This window comes from Canis lupus, chromosome 11 (assembly GCF_003254725.2).
Source record: "Canis lupus dingo isolate Sandy chromosome 11, ASM325472v2, whole genome shotgun sequence".
NCBI lineage: Eukaryota > Metazoa > Chordata > Mammalia > Carnivora > Canidae > Canis > Canis lupus.
This window is the reverse complement of record NC_064253.1, coordinates 73,549,246-73,576,120: the sequence shown is the minus strand read 5'-3', so window position 1 is coordinate 73,576,120 and position 26,875 is coordinate 73,549,246. Positions and strand designations below refer to the sequence as shown.

The 26,875-nt window shown below is 47.4% G+C and overlaps 1 protein-coding gene and 2 long non-coding RNA genes across 7 annotated transcripts in view; 2 read left to right on the top strand and 1 right to left on the bottom strand.

Moving 5' to 3' along the window:
• The first annotated feature begins 1,401 nt into the window (after positions 1-1,401).
• Positions 1,402-9,930, top strand: LOC118350187 (uncharacterized). Of its 2 annotated transcripts, XR_007414171.1 has the most exons (4): positions 1,402-1,553; positions 2,386-3,608; positions 3,658-9,378; positions 9,836-9,930. It is a non-coding gene; the product is annotated as an uncharacterized LOC118350187 (long non-coding RNA). The 2 variants fall into 2 exon arrangements; XR_007414170.1 differs by having other exon boundaries at positions 3,658-9,930.
• On the bottom strand, positions 5,055-21,590 carry LOC125756087 (uncharacterized). Of its 3 annotated transcripts, none has more exons than XR_007414169.1 (3): positions 21,367-21,590; positions 10,945-11,112; positions 5,055-5,421 (listed from the first exon to the last, which is right to left on the bottom strand). It is a non-coding gene; the product is annotated as an uncharacterized LOC125756087 (long non-coding RNA). The 3 variants fall into 3 exon arrangements; XR_007414168.1 differs by lacking the exon at positions 5,055-5,421 and adding an exon at positions 9,935-10,859; XR_007414167.1 differs by lacking the exon at positions 5,055-5,421 and adding an exon at positions 9,935-10,835.
• A 73-nt stretch (positions 21,591-21,663) lies between these two features.
• Positions 21,664-26,875, top strand: part of C5 (complement C5) — a 75,096-nt gene continuing 69,884 nt past the window's right edge. For both annotated transcript variants that reach the window (XM_025432488.3, XM_035696929.2), the window contains exons 1-2: positions 21,664-21,802; positions 25,438-25,630. In XM_025432488.3, the coding sequence (XP_025288273.3) occupies positions 21,738-21,802; positions 25,438-25,630 (258 nt within the window). In that variant the 5' untranslated portion in view covers positions 21,664-21,737. The remainder of the gene's footprint in view (positions 21,803-25,437; positions 25,631-26,875) is intronic.

Sequence of the window (26,875 nt, the reverse complement as noted above, 5' to 3'; positions counted from 1 at the left end):
GGCTTAATAAAACCATAATATACAGTTTTTAAAAATATTTTATGTATTTATTCATGAGAGACAGAGAGAGAGGCAGAGACCCAGGCAGAGGGAGAAGCAGGATCCCTGTGGGGAGCCCGATGTGGAACTCGATCCTGGGACCCCGGGGTCACACCCTGGGCCAAAGGCAGACGCTCGACCACTGAGCCCCCCAGGGACACCCCCACAATATACTATTGTGAGATTTGAATATGTTAATCTGTAGATGCCTGATGTGTAGTAGATGCCCAAGGGATGTAATTCTCTTTTTCTTTATCGCCACCTAATTCCCCCACTCCCAGGCTGGCCGTGGAGAACTGACCTCTCCCCCGTGTTAGTTGCTGCGGCTGCCGTAACCCAGTAGGACGGACTAGTAGGTTAGACGACAGAAACTGTTTCCCCACACGTTTTGGAGACTTGAAGTCCAAGATCAAGCTGTCAGTAGGGCTGGTTTCCGCGAAGGCCTCACTCCTTGGCTCACAGATGCCCGCCTTCCCCCTGTGTCTTCACAGTCTTCCTCTCTGTATCACCTGTGTTCTACTCTCTTCTCAGAAGAACACCAGGCACATTGGATCGGGCCCACTCAGCGACCCAATGTAACCATAACGACCTCTTTGAAAGCCTTATCTTCCAAGTCTTTAGAGGTACTAGAGGTTAGGACCTCACGTACGAATCTGTGGAGGAACACTGCACTCACCGCTGACAGTTCCTTTGTGCTCAGTCTGACATTGTAGCATCATAGAATAACCCCCCGTTTCATATCTTTAGATATTTGTGATATCCCTTGGGGACAGGCACTGGGTTTTGCTGATCTTTGGCTCCCTGACGGGGAGAGAGAAGGCACTCCCTAAATATGATTTAAGAGATGAACAAACACCTTAAAAATGTGTGTATTTGATGGGTTTTTTTTTTGTCTTATATCTGAGTTTCTTGAGGTAATACTTTAGCAAAGAACAAATAATAATACTGCTACCAGGGATCCCTGGGTGGTGCAGCAGTTTGGCGCCTGCCTTTGGCCCAGGGCGCGATCCTGGAGATCTGGGATCGAGTCCCATGTCGGGCTCCCCGGTGCATGGAGCCTGCTTCTCTCTCTGCCTGTGTCTCTCTGCCCCTCTCTCTCTCTCTGTGTGACTATCGTAAATAAATAAAAATTAAAAAAAATAATAATAATAATACTGCTACCAAAAATATGCTTATTCTACTCACGGACATCCCTGCATTAAGGGCATAGAGATCAGAATAGTTGTGGGAAATAGAGCAGGTCTCTGATAAAAATATACTCAGCCCCTTCTACCAATTGATAATTTAGATAATCTGATGGAAGCATTTATTCTGAGGGATGTTCTCTCTCTCTCTCTCTCTCTCTCGTTTTTCAACAGGTGGATCATTCAAGAAGATTCCTGGATCAAGAAGAGAATGGAAAGAGAAAATAGGAAGTCCAGGTGCTCCAGAGTTTCGTGTTGTTTTCAGAAGTTGTGATGAAATGACCCAGAAGCTGCCACATGCTCTCATTCTAACTGATTGATGTGGACCAGGTGAGAAGCTCTGTGGGCTCTTCCAGCTTCCACTCTGTGTAGGGGTGAAGCAAACAGGGTGAATTGTCCCACGTGTATTTAGCAGAGTCCTATAACCTAAAGGAAATAGGTCACATGGTAGCCCTTCTCTGTAGTTATAATAGAGATGGTTCCTAATTGTCTCCCAGACCTTACTGTGTCTCAGGGCAGCTGGTGCCTCCGGCACGTGTGTGGCTTCCTCTACATTCTCACAAAAACTAGGTCTGATGAACTTCAGGATGAAATAAAAAGAGCTGACACTAAGTGAGCACTTACTACATGCCAGGCACCGTGGATGCCTCATAATCAGATTCCCTCCTTGCACACTCCCACCAATCACATGCAGTAGGAACCCTCATTACCCCCGTTTTCCAGGTGACGTCATCAAGGGCCAGGGGGTGTAATAATAATTAGCACGTCCAACATCATGGGATCGTGAGTGACGCAGGCAGAGTGTAAATGCGGCTCAGACTGATAGCAGGGCCCCCCACGCTAGTGACTGCGTGCTCGTCGGGCACGGTTTCTGTCCTTCGGCATTCAGGACCCGTCCAGATTATTTGGGAGACGAGTCTCAAAGTACCGATTTTCAGGGATCCCTGGGTGGTGCAGCGGTTTAGCGCCTGCCTTTGGCCCAGGGCGTGATCCTGGAGACCCGGGATCGAATCCCACGTCGGGCTCCCGGGGCATGGAGCCTGCTTCTCCCTCTGCCTATGTCTCTGCCTCTCTCTCTCTCTCTCTCTCTCTCTGACTATCATAAATAAATAAAAAAATTTAAAAAAAAAGAACCGATTTTTAGTTAGCACTTAAATTTCAGTGACACTCTCAGGACGGTCAAGGAGCTACAGACACTGCGCTTGAATGAAAATGACGATGACAGACCTACACGCACCCCGGCCGCTCCAGCAGGCATTTGCCGAAACGGCCTGTTTAGAAGGTGTCACGTAAAAAACCAAGCTTTTGGAATCAGCTGCCAGGTTTCGGTCTGGGCTTCCTGTTTACGGCGATGGGACCTTAGCCCGGTGAGGCGGGGACAAGTGGTCTGTGCTCTGCGCGCAGAGTTGGATGCGATCACGCGGGCGACGCGCAGCTGGGGAGGGCCCTGCTGGAAACGGTGATGTTTGAGGCTTTATCCTTTTTAAAGCTCTTTTTCAGCAAAGCCACACTCCGACCTGGGCGACACAGGAACTGTAATCCTCTCCTGATGGCAAATGAGCTTCTGAAAGCTGAAGTCTCTTCAGTCTCGTCCGGGTGGCAGGACCGGCGGGGCCACCGCAGGTGTCGGAGCTCCCGGTCTGTGGTTCCGCGGCCTTTTCACTTCGTGATGCTGCGTCTCGGTTCCTGGCTCTGCCGCTTAGCAGCTGTGCCCACGGGGAGCCCCCCCCGCCCCGCCCCGTCCTGCCACTTCCTCGTTTCTAAATGACAGAGACGGCTGCGACCCGTTCCAGCTGCGGGGCAGCCTGTGTGAACGTCTCGCCATCCTGCTCACCTGCTCACCTGCTCACCTGCTCAGGCTCTGGCCCACCGGCGGGACAGGTGAGGTCCAGCAGAGGCCGAGTTTTCAAGCCAGTCATCTGCCACGGAAACGTGGCCTAAGAAGCCCCAGGGGTGCTGCCAGAGAAAGGGCGACATGTAAGGGGTCAAGGGGTCACGAGGGCTCCAGCTATTCAGGGAACTGGTGGCCTGGGACTGTGGCAGGGGGGGAATGCAGCGAGTGTGCGTGAGGGCCTGAGCGCTGGGGCAGGGGCCCGGAGCTGGGGTGTCATGGGCGCCCCTGGGGCAGAGCTCTCCGGATGGAGCCGGGGCGGGAGCGGGCAGCCCGGGGGGTGTCACGGGCCTTGGAGCCTGTGCTCGGCCAAGAGCCGTCGCGTCGTCGGGGCAGCACCCGGACCCCCGTGGCCCAGAGCTGCGGCCGGGACGGAGCCCACAGAAAGGAGGGGAGCTGTGCGCAGGGAGCCGCCAGACTGCCTTTGACCCCAACTGTCCCAGAGCTTTCAGTCCCTTGGTCCCTCGGGGCAGTCAGCGGGGAGTCGCCTGCAGGTGACCCCAGGAGGACGTGCTCCCATGCTCAGGGGGCAGTCGCCTGCAGGTGATCCCAGGAGGACGTGCCCGGGCCCCACGAGGGTGGGAAGGCCTGGTGCGCGAGCCCGTGGTGCGGAGGCTGCCGGAGGGCCTGGGCGGCCTCTGGGGCAAGGACTTCCCAACTTGGCTCAACGCAGAAAACACGAAGCATAAACCCCTGCACTTTGGCTTGGGCAAACCAAACAAACGAGAGTGGCAGTGGCAGTGATCCCAGTCGGGAGCCCCCAGCCCACTCACCAGACCTCTCACGACTCCTGGCGCAGCAGATGCAGGTCAGTATTTACCCCCAGGAGCTGGTGGGTGACGTGCGAACACCTGCCTGGGCGATGGGGACGCGGGCTCTGCGCGCACATCACCCACCACAGACACCCAGAATCGTGCGTGGAGACAACAGCAAACTGTGAAGAATCCAAATATAATTCTTGATTCTGCCCCAAGGCAGAGCCAACAGGATCACCTAGAGGCAGAAGGGATCCCAGAAATCCCAGTGAGCACCTACAGAGGAGAATCTCCTTCAGTCTGTTCCACGTGGTTTCGTGGGGAATACTGAGGAGCACTGACTCCTTAAAGTTGTGTCTGATTTTACTGACCTACTTTTCACCACATTTTCCTTGGTTTCATCTGAGTTCGAATTAACTATCCTAGTGTGGAGATCGGGCAAGTTAAGGAAGAGAAATAGTTAAGAAAAATATTGCGAGGTTGGTTTAATCTGGTACTTTAAAAAGTAACTTTTAAATTTCATCGTTAAAAACATCTTTTCCTTTTGGTTTCCCCCTCTCCAGTTTGCTTAAGATGTGTGGGCATATAACGTTGTGTAAGTTTAGGGTGTACAACATAATAATCTGAATTACGTATAACTGTGAAGTGATTGCCATAATTAGTTAACATCCATTAGCTCTCATTGTTACAACTTTTTGTTAAATAACTGGTTTTGAAAAGGGATTTAATAACTTCCTTGTGCCTTCTCATGAACCTATAAAAGCGTATAAACAAGTAAGCTCTGAAAAATATTTTAAAGTATAAAAATTAATCTTCAAAACAGCGATACTGTTGGGAAATCTTCCTGAACTTATGAATGCATAGGATGTATGTATTTTCATTATTTTAAAAATATATAAAAATAATATAACCTACAGGCTTAAAAAAGCCAAACAATAAAATGTAGAGGAAAATCAATAAAAAATTTAAGAATAACCATTTAAAAACCTCTGTCGGTTTTCTTGTAGCCCCTCTGGCCCTACAGTGTTAACTACTATGAACAGATTTCCTTATAAATAGGCTCATGCTACATAAATGGACATATTTCTACCATGTGTTCTTTAAAAATGTTAGCCAAATGTCATAATCTTATTTCCACAACAGTACAGAGAAAGCTGCCTCATTCTTTTCAGTGATCATCCAGTATTTGATAATACCCGTATGCCTTGATTTATTTAACGACTCACACATTAATGAGTCTATTAGTTTCTTAGGGCTGCTCGTGACGAATTGCCACAAGCTTGGTGGCCTCAAACAACAAAAATTTATTCTCTTACAGTTCTGGAGGTCAGACGCCCAGAACCAAGCTGTCAACAGGCCGTGATCTTCCAAAGGCTGTAGGGGGACTACTTCCTGGCCTCTTAGAACGTCTTGTGGCACCTGGTGCTCCTCGGTGGTCCTTAGCTTATAGGTGAATCGCTCCCGTCTCTGCCTCCGTCTTCACGTAGCTGTGTCTCCTGTGCTCTTGTGTCTTCTACTCCTCTTTCTCTTATAGGGACACCTTATACTTTACCTGTAATAAGAACACCATATGGGGATTAGGGCTCACCCTAGTCTGAGATGATCTCATTTCTTGATCCTTAATTACATTTGCAAAGACCCTATTCCAAAAATAAGGTCATATCCACAGGTACCAGGAGCTATGATTTGGGCATATCTCTCTGGGGCCACTATCCAACCAATTACAACGAGTATCTAAATTGTTCTTGGATTTTCAGTCTTAGAAACAGCTATGCAAAGAAAACCATCATTTTGCATCTCTCTTCGTACATATGTATATTTTTCTGTAAGATAGTTGTCATTGTTACACGTAGGATTGCCGAATCAAAGAATAGGCATATCTGCGATTTGACATCTACTTAAAAATTGCCTTCTGAAAAGATGGTACTGATTTGCACTCCCACGATCTTTTTTTTTTTAATTTTTATTAATTTATGATAGTCACACAGAGAGAGAGAGAGAGAGAGGCAGAGACATAGGCAGAGGGAGAAGCAGGCTCCATGCACCAGGAGCCCGATGTGGGATTCGATCCCGGGTCTCCAGGATCGCGCCCTGGGCCAAAGGCAGGCGCTAAACCGCTGCGCCACCCAGGGATCCCTCCCACAATCTTTAAAACCTACTGTTCAACCCCTTTGCCAAAATGGGTTATTGTCCATCCATAATTTTTGCCAATCTGATGAATCGAAAGTGATATCTTATTTCATGGAGCAAATTGATTCCGTGTGAAGTGACAGTTATTACCTGTGCTTACATATGTTTATCAGCCAGTGATATTCCTCCAATGGATTAGCCTTTTATATCTTTGTCAATTCTTACTTGGTTTGTCTGTTGTTTATCATGTTCTAGGCATTTTTATACATCACAGAATCCAATCTTTGTTATGTGCAAGTTGCAAAAAATATATAACACCCATATACAAACACACATAAAATATGATAAATATGCTGCAGATATTTTCTCCTAATCCACAGGTCTTGTAATCTTTGTTTATGGCATCAGGAGTATTTAATATTCAGAAGGTCAAAACTGCCTAGAGTTTCTGGGGTTGGTGTCTTGGTTAGAAAAGCTTCCTTGCTCCAAGTTTATAGAAGTATTTCTCTCTCTCTATATATATATATATATATAATTTATTTATATAAAATAAAACATTCATTATTTGCCTATGTCATAAATAGATATATAAGTATTCCTAATAATAAATGTTATTATTGATATTTTAATTATGGTGCAAAAATTAATTCTCCCAGAATATATGTTGTATAGATTGAGGGCAATATCATTCTTTTTGAAACATTTGAGTACAGTTGACACACAATGTTACATCAGTTTCCAGTGCACAACTTATGGATTTGACAAGTTTGTACGTTATCGTTTATTCACTACAAATGCACCATCTGTCCTGTTAGGTTGCTATTATGATATCATTGACTGTATTCCTTATGCCTTTCATTCCTGTGATGTATTCATTTCATAGCTGGAGGCCTGTACCTCTCTCTCCCCTTCACCCATTTTCCCTACTCCCGACCCCCCTCCCGTCTGGCAACCATCAGTTTGTTCTATTTATAGGTCAGATCTCACTTTTTGTCTATTCTTTTTCTTTTTTTAGATTCCATTTGAGTGGAATCATACAGTATTTGTGTTTCTCAGACTGACTTATTTTACTTAGCGTAATACCTTCCATGTTGTTAATACGTGTCCTCTTTTCTTCTCGATCAGACTTGATCAGCTTTCTCTATTAAATAAATCTTCAAAGAAACAGCTTTTAGTTTGACTATCTATAATTGTTTTCAGTTTTATTGCTTTCCCCCTACACAGTCCATTAGTCTCTACCTTCAACTTTCTTTGTTTTATTGTTCTTTTTCTAACTTTTAAAGTTAACTACATCTATTTTCAATGTAAATTATTGATTAAGATGTGTCCGTCATTCTTCCAAGGGCTTCTTCGATAATTAAAGATAGCGCTGATGTTGAACCAGTGCTGTTGGGTTGGTTTTTATCAGGAGCGGGATTAACTGTAGCTCTGACGATCTCTGTAGAAGAATGCCATGTGACTTACCTTGGACTTATACTGAGCATGTAGTTTGGGGTGATACCCGGGCTTTATGCTTCTATATAATTATTTCAGTCTTTCTAAACAACTGCTTTGTAACAAACACACCGACAATGTATATCATCCATTTAGGTATGTATTTCCAAAGCTATTTATCTATATAATAAAAGGAAGCACTATTTTCTCCTCTTGACTTGTTTCACTTAGCATAATATTCTCCGGTTCCAACTACGTCAACATAAGTGGTAGGTGTTCATCAGGGAAGGACAATCATCATATGGTCTCAGTCATACGGGGACTATAAGAAATAGTGAAAGGGACCATAAGGGAAGGAGGGAAACTGAGTGGGAAAACTCAGAGAGGAAGACAAACCAGGAGAGTCTCCTGACTGCGAAACAATCTGAGGGTCGCTGGAGGGGAGGCGGGCGGGGGGACGGGGTGACTGAGTGACAAGCACTGAGGAGGACACGTGATGGGATGAGTGCTGGGTGTTAAACTATATATTGATACCTTGAATTTAAATAAACTATTAAAATAAAATTAATTTAAAAAGTAAAAAAAGAGGAGGCAATATTTTCCTCGTATAATAAACACACACTGCACATAACTGATCATCCAGAGGTTTGAGAAATGATCAGTTTTTGTTGAGTTATCATGACCTGCCTGATGCCCCACTGCCTTCTTTACCCTCCCTGAGTCCAGCCTTAACCACTTCCCTTCTCTGATTTGCTCTCCAGCTCGCTGCTCATGTGATCACTCTACTTCGCCACCTAAAACCTCTTCTCCGTGACCTATCGGGCAAAACCTGTGTGGATCAAGACACTCTCATCCCCTGCTCTTGCCAACGGCTCCGGCTCCTCTTGCCACTACCCTATTGTGCCCTCTCCGCTCCAGCACTAAGTGCTCTTTGCAGTTTTCTTGCCTTTTCCTGGAAATCCTTTTTTAAACAAATTTTTAAAAATTTAAATTCGATTTAATTGACATATACTGCATTATCAGTTTCAGAGCTATAGTTCAGTGATTCATCAGCTGCGTACAACGCCTGGTGCTCATCACATCAAGTGCCCTCCTTCATGCCCGTCACCCCTTCTTAATCCCCTCCTGACAAATGGATTTGACAGCCCAACTCAGAGACTGAGTTCTCCAAAAAGTATCCCCCAAAGAATTAAATGCTTACTCTTCATATTCTTTTTTTTTCTTTTAAAGATTTAATTTACTTATTCATGAAAGACACAGAGAGAGAAAGGCAGAGACACAGGCAGAGGGAGAAGCAGGCTCCAGGCAGGGAGCCCGACGTGGGACTCCATCCTGAGGCCGCGGATCACGCCCCGAGCCTGGGGCAGGTGCTCAACCACTGAGCCACCCACGCGTCCCCTTCATATTCTTACTGTAGTTCGTACGTGCTTTTACTGAAGCACTTCTTACCTTCTGTGATCATGTATTTGTTTACATATTTCTCTCCTCTTCCAGAATGAATTCTTTGAAGACAGTTTGTTATTTATCCCCATATTTATCCTTAGGACTGTGCCTTGCACGTGACAGACACTTAGGAAATACCCCGTTTGGACTAATGGGCTTTGATCCTTATGTTTCACTGGTTTTTGGTGACTTTTCTTAGTAGAGTTCACTAAGTATAACGTAATTTTCATTTGACAGCTTATCACAGCCTTTCAATTTGTAGAACTAGAGCGATGAGAACAAACCAGAGGCGTGTATGTTAGGTTGAGCCATCCCGTAGGCTGTTGCGCTGCTGTCACAGGCTACCAGACTGGTGGTTTATCAACAACGGGCATTTCTTTCCCACAGTTCTGGAGGCTGCGGGGTCCAAGACTGAGGCAGTGGCAGATTCAGTGTTTGCTGAGAGCCCACGTTCGGGGTCACAGACCGCGCTCTTGCACCGCGACCCCTCATGGCAGAAGGGGTAAGGGAATCCCCCAGGACCTGCTTCCACTCGCGAGGGCTCCATCCTCAGGACCTAAGCACCTCCCGGAGATCTGCCTCTAAAAGCCATCACACTGGGGTCACCCTTCAACATGTGAATTGTGGGAAGAACACAAACACTCCATCTATGGCAAACCATACGTATGTGCCTGTGTCCGAACTCCTCTACCTACACAAACAGGCATTTCATATCAGTCAACTCAGTGGGTGTGCAGCCAACTGTTCGGAGAACGTAGAAGTCCCTTGTTGGCCTTTGCTCTTCTCTTAGCCTTCCCCCCACCCACGGCCAACTGATTCAACTTTGTTTCCTTGCGATTTGCTTCAAGACCCCATAGGGGAAAACCATAGACATTTCTGATTAATAGATCATGTTAAATTTGTCCGGGTTAATTAGGGCTCACGTATGTGTGGTAGCTATGAAATATTTTATTCTCCAGGCATCAGCTGGAGTTGGTGCTAACTGATCCTCTAAAGACCTGGGAAATTCAAGGTGTTCACATTTCAAATAAAGGTAAACAGCCAGTATGATAAACAGGTTTGTTCACTGTAATGTGTTTATCATTTTATTGACATCTTTACCCAGAACTTTGGCAACAGCGTATTTTAGACTCTCATTGTAATCTAGTATGAAAAAGAAGCATCTATGTCTTTGAACATATTTTGTTCACTTCATGTTCTTATAAGCCATCATTTTGTGAGCGACAATTTCAAGTTCCTATTTTCCTAAAACCTTTCTGATTTGCTGGGAGGTTGGGGTGAAAGATCAAAATAGAACTCAGTAATGAGTTCTCCCTCAAATTATGGGTAGCAGTGCAAATCAGTACCACTTGAAAAATATTTTTAAGAATATTGACTTGGGGGCACCTGGGTGGCTCAGTCCGTTAAGCATCTGCCTTTGGCTCAGGTCATAATCCCAGGGTCCTGGGATGGAGTCCTGCCTCGGGCTCCCTGCTCAGAGGGGAGCCTGCTTCTCCCCCTCCCCTTGACTGCTGCTCCTTCTTTCTCTCTCTCTCTCTCTCTTTCAAATAAATAAAATATTTTTAAGAAGAATATTTGATTTTTTACGGTTCAGTATTTCATCCATCAAGTGGTTTCCATAACTGAGCCTGGCCCTTTCTGCTAGCCTGAAAAATAGGATGGAGACAGATTGCTAAAAAAAATTGTAACCAGAGCATTGACAACAGCAACATTGCAGAGAGATGAAATTCCAACAAGAAGCCACGATGGTGCCCATGGTACTTCCCCTCCGAGCGGGGGCTTGGGGGGCTGCCGCCGAGCGCTGGCGGCCGTGAATGGTGCATCATCCGGGGAAGCCGGAGGCCGCCCGGAGCCACGGGGAAGCGTGCGGGGTGAGCGGGCACCACGTCCTACTGCTCCGATTCTCATTTGCCGGCTGCGTTCTGCTGACTCGTGTACCTCGTGTTCGGCTCCTATCACCTGGTGGCAAAAAGTATTCAAGTGCTACAGGAAAGAAGGCTGCATTATTGTCATTATTGTCATTATTGTCATTGTTGTCGGAACGCGCTAAGCACCTGGCAGGCCTCACCTGCAGCAGGACACACGGCGGCTGAGAAATGTAGCGTGTGTGCGCTGAGTGTTTTATCTGGTGCCTCGGTGGAAATCATCCCAGGGCTGATGGAAGTGACTGATGCTTTGCGCTGGTGGCGGTTGAGGTTCATGGACTGCCGGCGGAAACGGGCGCCTTGACTGCTATCTGATGATATCAAGACATCATTGTTTTTGAGGGTGAGAATTATTTTTTTTTAAAGGAAGTATTGTCTTTGGGAGCTGTATACTGAAATGCTTACAGATAAAATAAAGTGATGCAGGGATTGGCCTCAAAATAGTCTAGGGAGGGCGGAGAAGTGGGTGCACAGGAAGCAGCCTGGCCACGAGCGGACAATCGCTGGAGGCGGCTGCGGGCAGCGGGCCTCATCATGCCATTCCCTCTACTTTTTTATCAGTTCAAATTTTCCTATAACAAAAAGAGCATTTTTTTTAACTTTACAAATAATCATAAAAAGGACTCTTTGTTCATGCCCGTTATCTGACTGTTGGAGGCAAAGGCAGGCCTGCAAGGGTCGGGTGCTGGGCCGGGGGTGTCGCCCCTGGGTGGAGAGGCCCACCTCCCTTAGGCCTGGGCGCCCAGGTCACCGCGGGGCGTGTGGCGCGTGTCCCCCTGGGTGCAGGGAGGGCTCTGCGGGCCGCACTCCCCGCCACCTGCTTCGCTAGAGCCTCTGGCCCGTCGGCGTCACTGGTTAGAGAAGCAGCGTCACTCGCTGGAACCTTCAGCAGGACACAGGTGCGCGACCCAAACTCCGTGTCCGGGTTCCCTTTGCCTCGACGCAAAGAGCAGCCGAGCACCTGGCGGGAGAGCGGGTGCAGGTGCAGCGGCACCCGAGGCTGCAGCCCGGGGGGGCCCTCCAGACGCGGTGACCTCCCGGGGCGGTGACGCAGGGCCCCAGGCACCCGAGTGCGAGGGTGAATGTGGGGCTAGCTCCAACAGGGGCGCCCTGGGGAGGGCGCTGTGCACGCCTCCCTGCAGGGGGCAGAGCGGGTGTGGGGTGCGGGGTGCGGGTGGAGGGTGCAGGTGGGCAGGGAGGGAGCTCCTGCGCCTTGGGGGTTGGGGGTAGCCCAGGTCTGTGCCGGCAGGTGGGGGGCAGGGGTGGCCGGCGTGGCTGGGGGGCAGGCTGGGGGGAGGGCCCGACCCGGGCCGGGGAGGAACGTTCCTGGGGCCTCGGGCGGCCTGCGGGCACCCAGGTGAGACCCCGCGGGCCGCTGCACCTGCCGCCGCGGAAAGGGCTGGTCTCGGAGCTCAGGCCCCCAGTGAACCCGGGCGCGGAGCTGGGGTGACGCCCCGGGGGACCCAGAGCCCAGGCCCCCCTGTGCCCGCTGCCAGCACTGCGCCAGCCTCTGGAGCCCCGCAGAGCCCCCGCCGCCCCGCCCGGGCCCTGACGCTCACCCCGGGGCCCCAGCAGCTCGCTGGGCACCCGTCACCCTTCCCTGATGATTTCTGACGTCCGGGAGGACTTGCTCGAGCTCAGAGTCTGTCCTAAGCTTTTCACAAGAATTAATTCACCTAAACCCCACCACGACCCCACGAAGTACGTATTTTATTCTTTCCCCCTCTTTACAGATAGGGAAACTGAGGCACAACGCGGTTGAGCCCTTCGTGCAAGGTCAGAGAGTCGCAGAGGCAGGCCCGGGCCCAGCAGCCGATTCATGAGGCCACACACGGCGGCTCCCAGCGCACCTGCCACGGGGACACGCACCAAACCACCGTGAGTCCGGCCTCGATGCCTGCCGGGGGCTCGGCCGGCCGTGCAGCCCTGAGCCAGTCGCCTGCCCTCTCTGAATTTGAAATCAGCATTTATCCTACCTCCAGGTTCAGGTACGACACACAGGTCAAAACCGCTCGGACGTGAGTGAAAGGGGCTTTTGGGTTTTTTGGTTTTTTTTTTTTAAAGATTTTATGTATTTATTTGACAGAGAGATAGAGGCAGAGAGCCCAAGCGGAGGGAACGGCAGGGGCAGAGGGAGAAGCTGGCTCCCCGCTGAGCAGGAAGCCCGAGGCGGGACTTGATCCCAGGACCCCAGGATCACGCCCTGAGCCAAGGGCTGACACTTAACCAACAGAGCCCCCCGATCGCCCCCAGGATGAACGTTTAAATAAATATGAATGTAAAGGACGACACAGCAACAGTGCTTCATGAATCATGTTCTTCTAAATCCTTTAATTATCTGAGACAGTCATGGGTTTGGATTCAATTTTGATCAAAAAGCATTTTAAGGGGCAGCCCACGTGGCTCAGCGGTTTAGTGCTGCCTTCAGCCCAGGGCGTGACCCTGGGGTCCTGCATGGAGCCTGCTTCTCCCTCCGCCTGTGTCTCTGCCTCTCTCTCTGTCTCTCCTGAATAAATAAATAAAATCTTAAAAAAAGAAAAAGGCATTTTAAGAAAGGTGAAGACGGAAGTCTTCCCGGCCGCCGTCTGCCTCCGTGGGCACGTCGCTCGTAGCCGCTGTGGCCTGCGTAGGTGACTTCCCAGTGGTGGTGGCCAGCTGCCTCCGGACAGAGGCTTCCCACAGATCCTAGGTTCTTCTGTGATCTTTGGGAACATGCTCGATTTTATTTCCTTCAGGGTTCAGCTTTCCCAAGATTCATATATGTCATTTATGCTTTTAATTAAGGTCTTAAGTGGAATGACATTACTTGGGAGTCGGTTTCCATTTTCAAAACGGTAGTGGGGTCACTGACGTGTGACTGGCTGTCCTAATCATGAACCCATTAGATAGGCGGTCACCTAGAACCAGGAAGAGGTTACGAGACAGACGGATGGAAAACAGTGAGTTGCTCTCACCTACGGGGCCACGTCAGGGCCTTGGAGCAGGGATCCAGACCTTAGGCGTCAACCCCAAGTTTCTGGCGCCACAGCAAGACCTTCAGGTTTGTTTGTTTTTTTAAGATTTTATTTATTCATTCATGATAGACATAGAGAGAGAGAGAGGCAGAGACACAGGCAGAGGGAGAAGCAGGCTCCATGCAGGGAGCCTGACGCGGGACTCGATCCTGGGTCTCCAGGATCATGCCCTGGACCAAAGGCAGGTGCCAAACCGCTGAGCCCCCCAGGGATCCCCGACCTTCAGGTTTTTACTCAGCTCCTGGACTCCTTGGAAACACTAAAAAACTTGAAGTCGTGGACTCTGAGTTGTTCTACGTTAGAAGCAAGTAAAGAGAGGGGATTGTTCAGAGACGGGGCCGTCGGCAGGGCTCGTTCAGCCCACGACCATCAGCATCGACGCAGGTGCCAGCACCCAGATGGGGCTGCTCAGAACTATCTGCTGAAGCCTAAGAGCCGAAGAGAACTTCCCAGATGCCTCCCCGACATCGCCGCCAGCATAGAAGTCTCCTTTTTGCTACAACTGAGATCACTCTGCAATAGCCAATCAGCTTGGTCAACCTTGGCCCGATACCCTGACTCGTGCCGGCTGCCCCAGGCCCTTGCCCTCGCCTTGGGTGTCTTCGTGGCGGTCCGCTCATCCCTGGCCACGGGCGTCCGCGCCGCCGAGAAATCCGCCTCCCCCTCTAAGATCGAGGTCTTAAAATGAAATCTTTAGACGTGGACCCAGCCTTCTATTAGCGGGGGGTACTCTGGCCAAAAGCAGGAACCTGTGGTAGTTCTCCCGGAACCCGATGCCGTGCGTCGATCTTCACGAGCGTGGGATGCAAAGGAGGAAAACCCTTGTGTCAGAGACTAACCCACCAGAACCCACTCTTTCCTCTTTATTGTAAAAACCTGAGTTTTAGCCGCTCAATTCCCTTGAAGTTGGGCACAGCCTATTCCCGAGTCCTGATGAGACGTATTTATGGGCCTTGGAGGAAGGCTGCGCAAAGCAAGTCGATTCGACAGGGAGCGTCTCTTTTCTGCCTTCTTTTTGCAGCCCTCAGCTCAGAAACGATGGTTGGAGCCCCAGCAGCCGCCTGGGACCGTGAGGCAGGAAGCCAGATGACAGCCTGGTGGCGCAAAGGCAACCCGGGCCTGCCTCCGGGGACACCGGGAACGCGGGGGTGGCCTGAGCCTCTTGAATGCGAGAAGGGAACAAAACTTCATCCCATTCAGGCGATAGAGAGTTAGGTGCGCCCGTGCAGCAGAGCCCACTTCCGCTACCGAGAACCCGCCGTCTTCCCTGCTGTGTAGACCCCCGGCACGGCGTTCGTCACGGTGGTGTTGGGTGGTCTGGAGGTGTGTCTCCAGCGCTCGACCACCAGCTTCTAGAGCATCTGGTCCAGTTCCAGTCGCTGCCCCGGCCGCGAGCTCAGTGACGGGCGCTCACCTGCTCGATGGATGGCCGCGGGTCAGCAGGACCTGGGCTCCCTCGCCCTTCTCTCCTTCAGGTATCATCCCAGCTGCCTGCCGTGTCCCCCCGACTGAGCCCCTGCGTGTCTCTCCGTCCTGATGACCTCTGGCCTCTACCTGCCCCGGCAGCTCCCTCTGCCTCCCCGGCCTCTCCCAACCACACCCCTCAGTCCCAGGCCAGGGACGCCCACCATGCACGCCACCAGCTTCATGAAGGTCAGGGACTGACTGTGGCCAGGGAGGGCGAGGATGCTGGCACGGGCCTCCTCTGCAGGTGCACCGAAGCCGGGTCCATGTGGCACCTGGAGCTGGGGTCGCGGGGGCCCCGAGGGAGTTCTAGGGGCAATCCCAAACAAAGCCATGGCCCTGACAGCTCTCAGGTGTCCCTAAACCGTGGCCTGGGCCAGGGCTTGCTGTAAGCCCCCCCACTTGCAGAATCAGGGCTCCCTTGCCCAAAATCCCTGTGGTCTCAGGCCCAGGTTCTGTCCCCAAGGCCTGGCACAGTGGCTGCAGATGAGGACACCCGCCCAGGCAAGCGGGGAGGTGTCCACACTGAGCTGCCGGGCCGGCAAAGCCTTCAAGAGGCCCCACCCCCCCACCCCCAGCCCAGCCACACGGAGCCCACCACCCCCAGGACTCATTCTCCTGAGGGAGGGCTGCGGAGCCCCCAGAAGTGACTGTCGCTGGTGGGGAGGCGGGAGGCTGTCATGCTGTGGCCTCCGCTGCCTCCCTGTCACCCGAGCCTCGCCTCGGATCTTCCCTGCTCCCGGGTCCAGGAAGCCCAGTGCCGCGTCGCTCTCTCTCTCTATATATATATATTTCTCTTTGCAGCTTCAAAAACCTCGCAGTGACCCCCGTACAGCACGTTTGGTGTTTTACCGTCGCAAGCGCTGGGGCAGCGGCGGCCGTGAGCGCACCCGGCTGGGCAGCGGCCACCCCGCTCCTCGCTGGCGACAGCCTGAGCTGGCCGGCCTCCGCCTGCCCGGGCACGCCCCGCTGCTCACGTCGTGGCCGGCAGCTGCCCGGAACATGGCACGGCGGAGACCGGACGGGGCGGCCCGGAGCCGCGCTTCCCTCGGCCCTTCCTCCCGCTTCCCTGAGCCAAGGGCTGTGTCGCCGGGCCGGCCCGAGCAGCAGCGGCCTTCCCGGCGACGCGGGCACAGCACCCAGTGTGCGCCGTCGCCCAAGGCCACCCGGGTCATTCTGACGAATTAGGAGCCCGTATGTTTGCAGTTAAACGGCGTTGCACCAAAGACGAAAGGTAAAAATCGGGCCATTAATTTAAACCTTTCATTTTCCTCCACTTAAAATGACATTAAATAGCAAATCTTGGCAAGTTGAGAGACCACAGAAGATGCTTTATGTTTTACTACCTTTAACAGCACTTTTTCTTACCTCTTTGACCAAGCAGCCTACGTCTTCATCTCGCCCTGGGACCCTCACACTGTACAGGTGGCCTTGGCCACTGCTTTCTGTGTGATTTTGGGTTTCCTTCGTTCCCTTAAGCCCTTTCTGATCTTTGGTTTCTTTGCCCGTAAAATGGGAATAATGCCAACACCTGCCAACCAACATCGAGTGGCCTCTGCTGCTGGGAAATCCTTTTATTCATTTCCTATTTTGTTTCTATCTAACTTCCACTAAGATAATCTATGAAACATTCTAGTGAGGGGAATTTATGGATGAACGGAGGAAAAGAAAATCGTATAAAGTTGGGGGGCAGACCAAGCCTTTGGAGGGTTAGCAGTGACCTTTAGAGAAAAACCCATCAAAAGGTTCTGTGATATTTGGCTTTTTTCCCCAATTAATGGAGACTTTTTCGTGTTTTCAGGTAGAAAGAACAGAGCTGATAAAGCAGGAGAAATCAGACGCTTAAAAAATAATCGTAAGAACTCCTTACATGTGTATATGACTCTCAGGGCTCCGAGATTCCACGTTTCAGCCTCCTTATCAGAAGCCAGGCAGGCACTGCTCTCTCCAGGAACCAAGAAGCCAGTTCTCAGAAGACCCGAGAAACGGGAAGCCCGGGCCTGCCGGGGAAAGGCTTGCGTCGGCCCCACGGCCACGCGGGGTGCCCGCCTGCTTCAGGATGCTGCAGGTTCCTGCAGCAGGTGGCACCTTGGGATGGGCCTCTGAGGCTGCTGTTCTGGACGCTTGGAAATTAAAGTATCGATCTAGGTGAGCGAGCGCCCGTTGGTGGGGGCGGGAGGGCAAGGAGCTTGCACCAGCATTGGGCCTTTAGAGAGCCCCTATGCCGGTGTCCACATTTAGTCCTGCTAGGTAGTCACTGGCCCCTAAACTCTGTGGCTTAGTGTAACCGCAAGGAATGACCGGCGTCGGTTTTTATGAGCGAAGGATTCAGCGATGGCTCAGCTGGGTCACTTGGCTTGGGTGCTCTCAAGGACCCAGATACAGGAGCATCCACTGCTGCTGGATTTGAGTCACCGTGTCCCCTAGGATGTGGCTCACCTGGCGATTCTCCGGCTCTCCCCACCTCTCGCCCTGTCAGGGCACCTTCCCCCTCTACCATCTGCCCTGGTGGTCCCATTAGCTGGTCTGGCCTCAGCGCCCCAAGAGGAAGGGAGAACCAGACCTAAGTCAGGCTAGTCCTTCACCGAATGCCACACTTACTCCCCTGGGGGACCTTTGAGCCTCTGCCTAGAATATTCAATGGCATATAAATAAGAATGAAGGGGATCCCTGGGTGGCTCAGCGGTTTAGCGCCTGCCTTTGGCCCAGGGCGTGATCCTGGAGTCCCAGGATAAAGTCCTGCGTCAGGCTCCCTGCATGGAGCCTGCTTCTCCCTCCTCCTGTGTCTCTGCCTCTCTCTCTCTCTCTCTCTCTCTCTCTCTCTCTCTATGCCTATCATAAATAAATAAATAAATCTTAAAAATAAATAAATAAGAATCACAATGTGTGAACCGGGCTCCATAAAGTTCGATAGAGTTTGTAAACTGGAGACTCAATTACAAATCGCTGGAGAAGGCGCCAAAGAGAAGGTAAGCCCAGCCTGCTTTGGTAATGTCTCTTTTCCTTTTCCTACTGACCTCACCACAATCAAATCCCCATCTCTGCAGGTTCTCGGATGTGTTCCCTGAGGCGAACCACTGTATCTCTCTGAGCCCCGGTTTCCTCATTGGTAGCGTGAAGGTTGTAGCACCCTTCGGAGCGGGGGTGCAGATGAGAGACCATTTATGTTTTTTTTTTTTTTTTTTTTTTTTTTTTTTTTTTTTTTTTGAGACCATTTATGTTAAGTTCATTATTGCAATAACTGATCCATGGCAGGAGCTAGTGATTGGTAGCTATGGTGCTGTTGTTATTTGGACAAGCTCTTTCAAAGCTGGGGACGTGTCCTCTCTGCACCTGTCAAAATGCCCTGGAGTTCAGCAGGTCTTGTTGAGATGGTGAATGAACGCCTGTGACCTTCCCACCTTCTTACTTACTGGACCAGCTCCTGAGAAGCGAGAACATGCTTCAAACAGTATCTTTCATAAGGGTCAGCGTGAGGCTGAGGTCTTTGGGCAAAGACCTCTCACAACCGATGAGGTAAAGGGGCAAGATGCACATACTCTGTAATGGAAACCAGCGTCGTAAACAAGCGAAAAATTTCTTTAAATACCTTCTGAAAAGTTTCTGGTCTGTGGGAACCTTTTTGTGCTCCTTTGCTCACTGAGTTAGAATGTCAGACTCTCGGGACACAGCAGTTGGAGGGACTCTTAACGGGTCAGTCATCTAATCCCAGACCTTTCACGGACAGTAAACAAAAGAAGTCGGGGCGGAATTCTGCTGCGTTCAACGATAAAGACCTTCCTTCATCCTGAGAGCCATGTAAAAATACAGGAAGCCCGGTGACTAATGGGAGGTATTTATTTAGAAGGTTCCCCAATTATCTGTAGCTTGTACCCCACTATTCCCTCTCACGCTGGTGGTTTGGTCGAGCACTTACACAGACCAAGTGCTGGTGGCACAGCGACCCACGCACACCCCATATTTCTGATGACATATCAAATTGGGGGTCTGAATAGGTTAAGAGTAATGGTGATAGAATTAGACTGTTTGCTCCCCTGGTAGGAACGCCTCCGTGCCACGGTGACCCCAGGAAGATCGGCACTCAGGCTGCCGGCTGGAGAATCAAGTAGGACCCAGGTCAGGAGGCGCCTGTGAACTAAGGGAGCCATTCGGGCTCGGTCTTGAGGGCAGAATCGAAGTGGCACTAGCAGGAAGACCAGGCGACCACCAAAGTTTCTGCCAGACTTGGACTCTCTTCTGTTAGCGATTCATATTTGTATAAAATCCACAGACTCTCAAAAGGCAACATTTTAAAATGTGAAGGAGAATCTACCTCGGAGTCATGTTTAAAAGCCAGAGAAAAGTTCAAACACACGTGAAATCTGTGAATTCAATTTTGGTTTCATTGAAGATCTTTAAGATCCATTATTTTATTTTACTTTATTTTTTTTTTTAGAGAGAGAGAGAGAGAGAGACAGACAGACAGAGGGAGAAGGAGGAAAGGATCCTCAGCAGGCCTCACAGTCAGCGCGGAGCCTGAGGTCTGGGGCTCAATCTTACGACCCCAAGATCATGACCTGAGCCAAAAGCTTAACCGACTCAGCCACTCAAGTGCCCCAGGATCCATTATTTTTACAATTTTTTTCTCCCAGAAAAATATGCCAATGGCTTACAAATATCATTTATCAATATTGACTATATAATACAAGCAAACTTCCTTGCACATAAAATACAAATACTCTATGATTTGAGTATTCTTGCTTTTTTCCAAAGGATCTTTTCCCGAAAATGATGGCAAAAGGACTTTGTTTGTTTTAACTCAACCCATCTTTCGCAACCCAGCTTAATCATTTTACAAATTCCCTTTGGAAACAAATGGGGTAGATTGTCCGACAACTGTGGCAGATTTTTATCATTTCAATAGCATTTGCAAGAAATATTGCTAGTGAAATTTGTGTATGAAATTTTCCTTTGTGTGACTTTTTTCTGATCAGTTCAGTACTAAAGTGTTGGTAAAGTAAAACCTTATTAATTCAAAGCAAGGAATGCCAGTGTGGCCATAAAACATGTGAAGCATAAAAAAAATATTTAGATAAATCTGTTTTGTTACTTTAGAATAGAGTACCTAATCATGGTCTCAAGGTCCTGGGATCGAGCCCCATGTCAGGCCCTGTGCTCAGTGCGGAGTCTGCTTGAGATTCTCGCTCTCCCTCTCCATCTGCCCCTCCTCACCCCTGCTCTCACTCGCTGTCTCTCAAGTAAATAAGTAAATCTTTAAAAAGAATAAAATAAAATAGACTACCTGTTATATACTAAGGGAGAAATGAGAACAGATAAAAGGAAAGTTGTATATAAAAATTTTTCTAGGGGATCCCTGGGTGGCTCAGCGGTTGAGCGCCGGCCTTTGGCACAGGTCCTGATCCCGGGTCCTGGGATCGAGTCCCACATCGGGCTCCCCGCACGGAGCCTGCTTCTCCCTCTGCCTGTGTCTCTGCCTCTCTCTCTCATGAATAAATAAATAAAATCTTAAAAATTGTTTTTTCCTAGTGAAACATGAGACATAAAAATCTCAAAGATCAAATTTTATTTCATTCTATAGTTATTAGACTCATTTGTTATAGGAAGCTTTGTTTTTTTCAGTTCTTGCATTAAAATTATTAAAATCTTCATTGGAAGGTACATACATGAATTTATTCTTTTAAGAAAGATATTCTCCATCAGAATGAATGTGAATTTTGAACCTGTGCGGTGCGAATTAATAGATATTGGAGGATATCCACCCCCTACTAAATACGGAAGTATTTGCGGGGCTGTCTCCGAGAGAGTGATGCCGGCGTCTTCAGCACAGCGGTGTCATCACCTCTCCCGGGGTCTCCTCTACCTGATGCTCGGCTTCCTCTCTAGCCTGGGACCGACCAAGGAGCCCTTCTATAGAACGTCTACACCGATCCGTCTTATCCCCACTATTTCCAACACCGACGACGCTGCCACTCCAGATTTCACTAGGAAGCCTACCTGGTGAGCCCCGTCTAAACCGGACCCATCCTAAACTCCCTCACTCTGAAACGGAGTCCAGGTGGGTCTCTGCCAGTGTCCGAGTGGACCTACCAGAGGTGTGCTCGCAGGTGACCCATCGGAGCGAGTGTCCTGGTCAGGAGGGGAAAGGCCGAGGTCCGAGGCTTGGTGGCTCTGGCGTGGAGCCGTTCATGACGGTGCTAATTCCCATGGCAGAATAGCCTTATTTGTATGAATCCAAAATAAATCTCTAGATGTAAATCCCTAAAAAATACCTCCTCCTTTTACATCTGGGCACTAAAGGGTGTCTCGGTTCTGATTTTAGTTCCCCTACTTAGCAGTCCCTCTTCTGACATTAATAATTAGCCAGTAAACTAACTTACCCAAAATCTTCAAGCTCAGTTTACTTAAAAAGGAAAGTAGCTTCAAGAGGTTACATCCATGGTTTGCTGCTGCCTCCAGCCATGGGCCTTTGGGGCATACTTTGGTTTTTGATCTTTCTAGGTAAAAGTTGGGGACAGGAGCAAACGTAAGTAAACGAACCCATTTTCATTTTTCAATGCATCTTAGTTGCGATGAGTGAAAAATAAATTGAACAGACAGTTAATTTGAAAATAACCTTCTACTTCCTAGAACACCAAGTGAATGGTCTCATCTGTGAATGAGAAAGTCATGGAAACATCTTGATTTGATGAATGGCTAATACGCCAGCTTTATGAGACTGTTATTTTTTTAAAATTTATATAAGGGAGTATGTGGATTCCTCTTCAAAAAAAAGCACAAAACAAACTCAGGATGATACACCTCCCTGCCATGATTGCTTACTTGTATTTGGTACACAGATTTCTTCGTATGTTCCTGGCACTGTACGTAGTACAGCAAGTGTTACTTTGGGGTCAATTTTAATACTGTGATTTGAAAAACGATCATAATTATTTCTGAATTTATTAACTCTTCACAAATTTTAGTGTGATTATTGAAATATTGTGCATTTCAAGGTATGTCTTAAAATACTGATTTTGTATCTAGAAATAACAGCTTAGAACCGAAAAGGAACTGGAGAGTATGTAATGGAATCTACTCATTTCACAAACGAGGATAAATCCAGACAGAGGGGAAAGTGACTTGCCAAAGATCATGCTGCTGGAGGGGGACAAAGCAGGGCTTTTACTAAGGACTCTTTGTTACCACTTCAATTTTTTTTTCATTTTCTCATAAATATGTACATAAAACTAGGTGAAATATAAATATAGATGTATACTCAGGATGCCAAATTTATAACACTCTCCCACCCTTGATCTGATCTTTGCACAGGCCATAGTCACCCCATTCCCCAGGTGGTGGTTGTAGATTCCTTTTTAAAAGACAATAGGAGAAGTTCAAGAAAGATCGAGATTAGGGAGTTCAAATTAGTGTAGAACTAGGACTAGAACCTGGGTCCCGTGATTCTGAGTTCTTTCTCCTCCGCTGCGCTGGCCCTGAGTAAGCATCTCCTCTCTTTCTCTGAAGAAGTGCCATGTACAGCGTGGCAACCAATTTAATTAATTTGATTGATTGATTCAACAAAAACTTGTTGAGCACCTGCCCTGTGACAGGCACTAGGGATATAGTAGATGGTATGAAGCTTGCATTCTAGGGGGAGAAGCAAATAATGGGTGGATGAATGAACCAAAATGAATAAATGAATGAATAAGGTCGGGTGGTTATTATGCAAGGAAGAAAAACACAAAGGAGTCAGAGGGTAAGGAAGTGATGGGGCATTACCCCACACTGTAGAGAGGAGAGGATCTTTAAGGAAGTGACACTCAAACAGAACTTGAAGGAAGTGAGAGGGGAGCAAACTACGCAATATCTGGGGAGAAAGAACATTCTAGGTAGAGGCCAAAATAATATTGTTGCCTCTGCAAGCTCAGGGGCCCAATCCTCTTAAACTATCGAAAGAAAATAAGAAAAGTATACTATATTTTTTTAAGTATGATTTTTTTTTTATATGAATAGATTGTGGTACTGGTAAACCAGTAAGGACCAAAATCTGTATGAAGGGTGATTCCAGAGCCATCTTTTAGGAACTTCTAAGTACAGAATATTTTATGTTTTATCACTGCCGCCACCACATAGACAATTCAAAATTAAAACAATATTAAACTGAAAAAAAGATACAACTTATAAGAATGCTGAAATTAAAATAGCTTTTTTCCCCCTAGAGTTTTCGGATTGCGGGCAGCCCCCGTGGCGCAGCGGTGTAGCACCGCCTGCAGCCCAGGGCGTGATCCTGGAGACTCTGGATCGAGTCCCACGTCAGGCTCTCCGCATGGAGCCTGCTTCTCCCTCTGCCTGTGTCTCTGCCTCTCTCTCTCTGTCTCTATGAATAAATAAATAAAATCTTTAAAAAAAAAAAGATTTTTCGGATTGCAAAGCTCTTGCTAAGTTCAGTTTAGTCTAGCAATTGGAATTGTTAATTCAGGAAACAAGCTGCGTGGGTTCAGTTCCTAATTCTGTAACGTAACTGTGTGACCTTGGGCTGCTTAATTATCAGTCTCTTCATCTGTAAAATGAGAGTAATGATAAGACCTTTCTCACAGAGTGGCTGTAGCAGTTCAGTGAGTTTATATATCCAGAGTCCTTCAAACAGTGCCTAGCACAGGGCAAGATTTCGGGAAATGTAGCTCATCAGCAAAGCTTAGCTCTTCTCCTTTTCTGCTGTTCCTGGGTTAGTCTGCAATCATCAACCATTCAGATGATGGTTAGAAGTCTGGAGATTCTTTTCCCTCTTCTACAATTTGTTTATAAGTGATTCTAAATTACTTGTCACAGAGGAGACAGCCAGATGTTTTAAAGAGACTTAATTGCTTCCAAATTAACTTCCCTGTTCCTGAAGATTTGCTGACTTTTTAGCATCATGAGTTCACAAGGGCCTGCAGGAACCTTGCAGGGGCCGGGGGAGGGAGGTGGGTGGGCAGTGGCGCGGGGCCCAGGCCTGTTCAGCCACTTGGATTAGTCACAGTGACCTTTTGGGCTGAAACACACTTCTCTCTTCCTATGTAACAGCACATGTAGCTCTCACTGTTCAAATTAGGTCCTTCCATGATATTTAATTAATAAGCTCGCTTATACTTTTAGGTTTTCTTTTAATGAAACAATGAAAATCACACGTTTTTTAAATGTTATTTCAAAGACTTATATAGATTGATTTCCATTCTTGTATAAATCACATGAAAAATGAAACTGGGAATAAGAGCCTATGGATGTGAACATAGCTTATACCCTTGACCTCAATCATACACCTTAACGACCAGGAGAAAGACCTGAATATAAGGTGCTGCCTCATTCACTTATATGGCATGTGACCTTGGTCAAATTATCCTCTTTTCACTTGCAAAGTGGGAGTAATCTTAGTGTCTACATCACTGGCCTGTTGCCAAAATCAAGAGTGGAATATCGAGGGCTCACGCGGCCTCTCCGTGGGCACTCAGCAGCACCATCGCCGTCCTCTACGGTTGTTACCATACTTCTCCTTGCATTTCTAAAGCCATCCCGAGCTCACTCTTACCGTGTCCTTTTCTTTACCCACTCAGGGTAACACGATACTTCTAACATAACTTCCTTTTAACTATTTGGTGAAATTAATGCATCTTAACATTTCCCGAGTGGGAAGCATGCTATAGATGTTTTCATTTACGTGTTCCCACTTCCTCCTTAGTGCAAGCTGGTCAAGAAGGTGATTTTTTTTCACAGGTAAATCATTCTGGTCTTAGAAACACTATGTGACTTTACCGTGGCCCCTCAGCCAGTACATGACAGGGCTGCAACTCCAGCCCTGGGGCCTTTTGCCCTTTTTCTTCATTGAGCAAAAACGTTGGCCCTATTTGCATGTTCCAGTCAACAGCACTGAAAGTCTTTCTCTGCGGCAGCAGCTCAGGCAAAGTGTTGTTATTTCTAAATGTTAGCTAACTCTCCAGTTCTGTTTCTCAAGTCTTGATTTTAAGCTACTTCCTCTTCTTAAAGAAACTTCTACTTCTTTAAATCAAGTAAGTTTTGATTTAAAAAATAATCACTTTTAAAAAATCTGCCTATTTGAATCTCTCAAGTGAGATGAAAAAATCAGAACTATAACAAGACACATCACCTTCAGATATTGGTCTTACTCTTTTCCTATTTCAACAGGTATGTCATCTCAGCACCAAAAGTATTCCGTGTTGGAGCCTCTGAAAATGTTGTAATTCAAGTTTATGGATATACTGAAGAATTTGATGCAACAATCTCTATTAAAAGTTATCCTGATAGAAAATTTAGTTACTCTTCAGGCTATGTTACTTTATCCCCAGAAAATAAATTCCAAAACAATGTGGTCTTGACGGTATGCGTTTATTATTCATTTTCTTCATACGTACAGAATATTCTTTTTTTTTTCGTACAGAATATTCTCAATAAAATGTGTACCAAGTTTGAATGTTGATAACGTAGAGATCTGGCCATTTATATCCCTCACCACTGTGTGATTATTAAGTGATGTCAGTCACCAATGATAATATGGACGAAACAGAAAATTCTAAATAGGAGAGTTGTGTCTACTTTTTGAGCGATGCATGTAAATTATAATGTTCATATTGGAACATAAAATTATACTAATGCAAAAACACTTGGAAATGAATTGAAAATACTTATTCTCTCTGAAAATTATCATTATAAAGAAATAGAAAAATACAAATATGCATCTTGATCTGTAATGCATCGCCTACAAAAACCCAAGGATGCTATTAAACATTTGTTAGTTTAAATTCTAATATTGGTCAATTATTGCTTCCAAAACTAATAAAATTATTGATTACTAAAGTGAATAGCTCATCCTGACAACCTGTAGTTAACATAAAGAACAATATGGATCAAATAACTTTTCCTTCTATTAAGACTATAGTGTACCTTGGTTAGAGAAGGGCTTGCAACACATCTCTTATGTAAAATCCTAACAAAATATTATTTTCATACTCAGAATACTGTTTTAAATTCTGATATAAGTTCAAATATAAAAACCCAGAAAATCAAACACTACTAGACTTAGAAGGGGCTCTGAGGTTCATTTAGACCAATGTTTCTTTAAAGTGAGCTCTTTAGAAAGAAATTTAAATTTTAAATTTTAAAACAGCTTAAGATTAGAATTATATTGATATTTAGTATTTTGAATTTATTTTGTAAATTTGTTTTGGTTTTATAATTGATTATGTAAAACTCATAAGGAGAAGAAGATGACACCTAGTCTTAGGTTTGTACGTATTTAAGAACCTTTAGGGCAGCCCAGGTGGCTCAGTGGTTTAGCTCTGCCTTCAGCCCAGGGTGTTTCCTGAGGTCCCAGGATCAAGTTCCGCATAGGGCTCCTGTGAGGAGCCCACTTCTCCCTCTGTCTGTGTCTCTGCCTCTCTCTCTCTCTGTGTCTCTCATGAATAAATAAATAGAATATTTTTTAAAAAAGAAACTTTATAATAAAAATAATTAGTTTTTATTATATTATAAATAATTAGAAGTCAGCACTGAGAATCCTCCAGAACATTTCATCCTTTAAAAGAGGTCTGTGTATTACTCAAGTTTGAGAAACACTGGTCTGAAT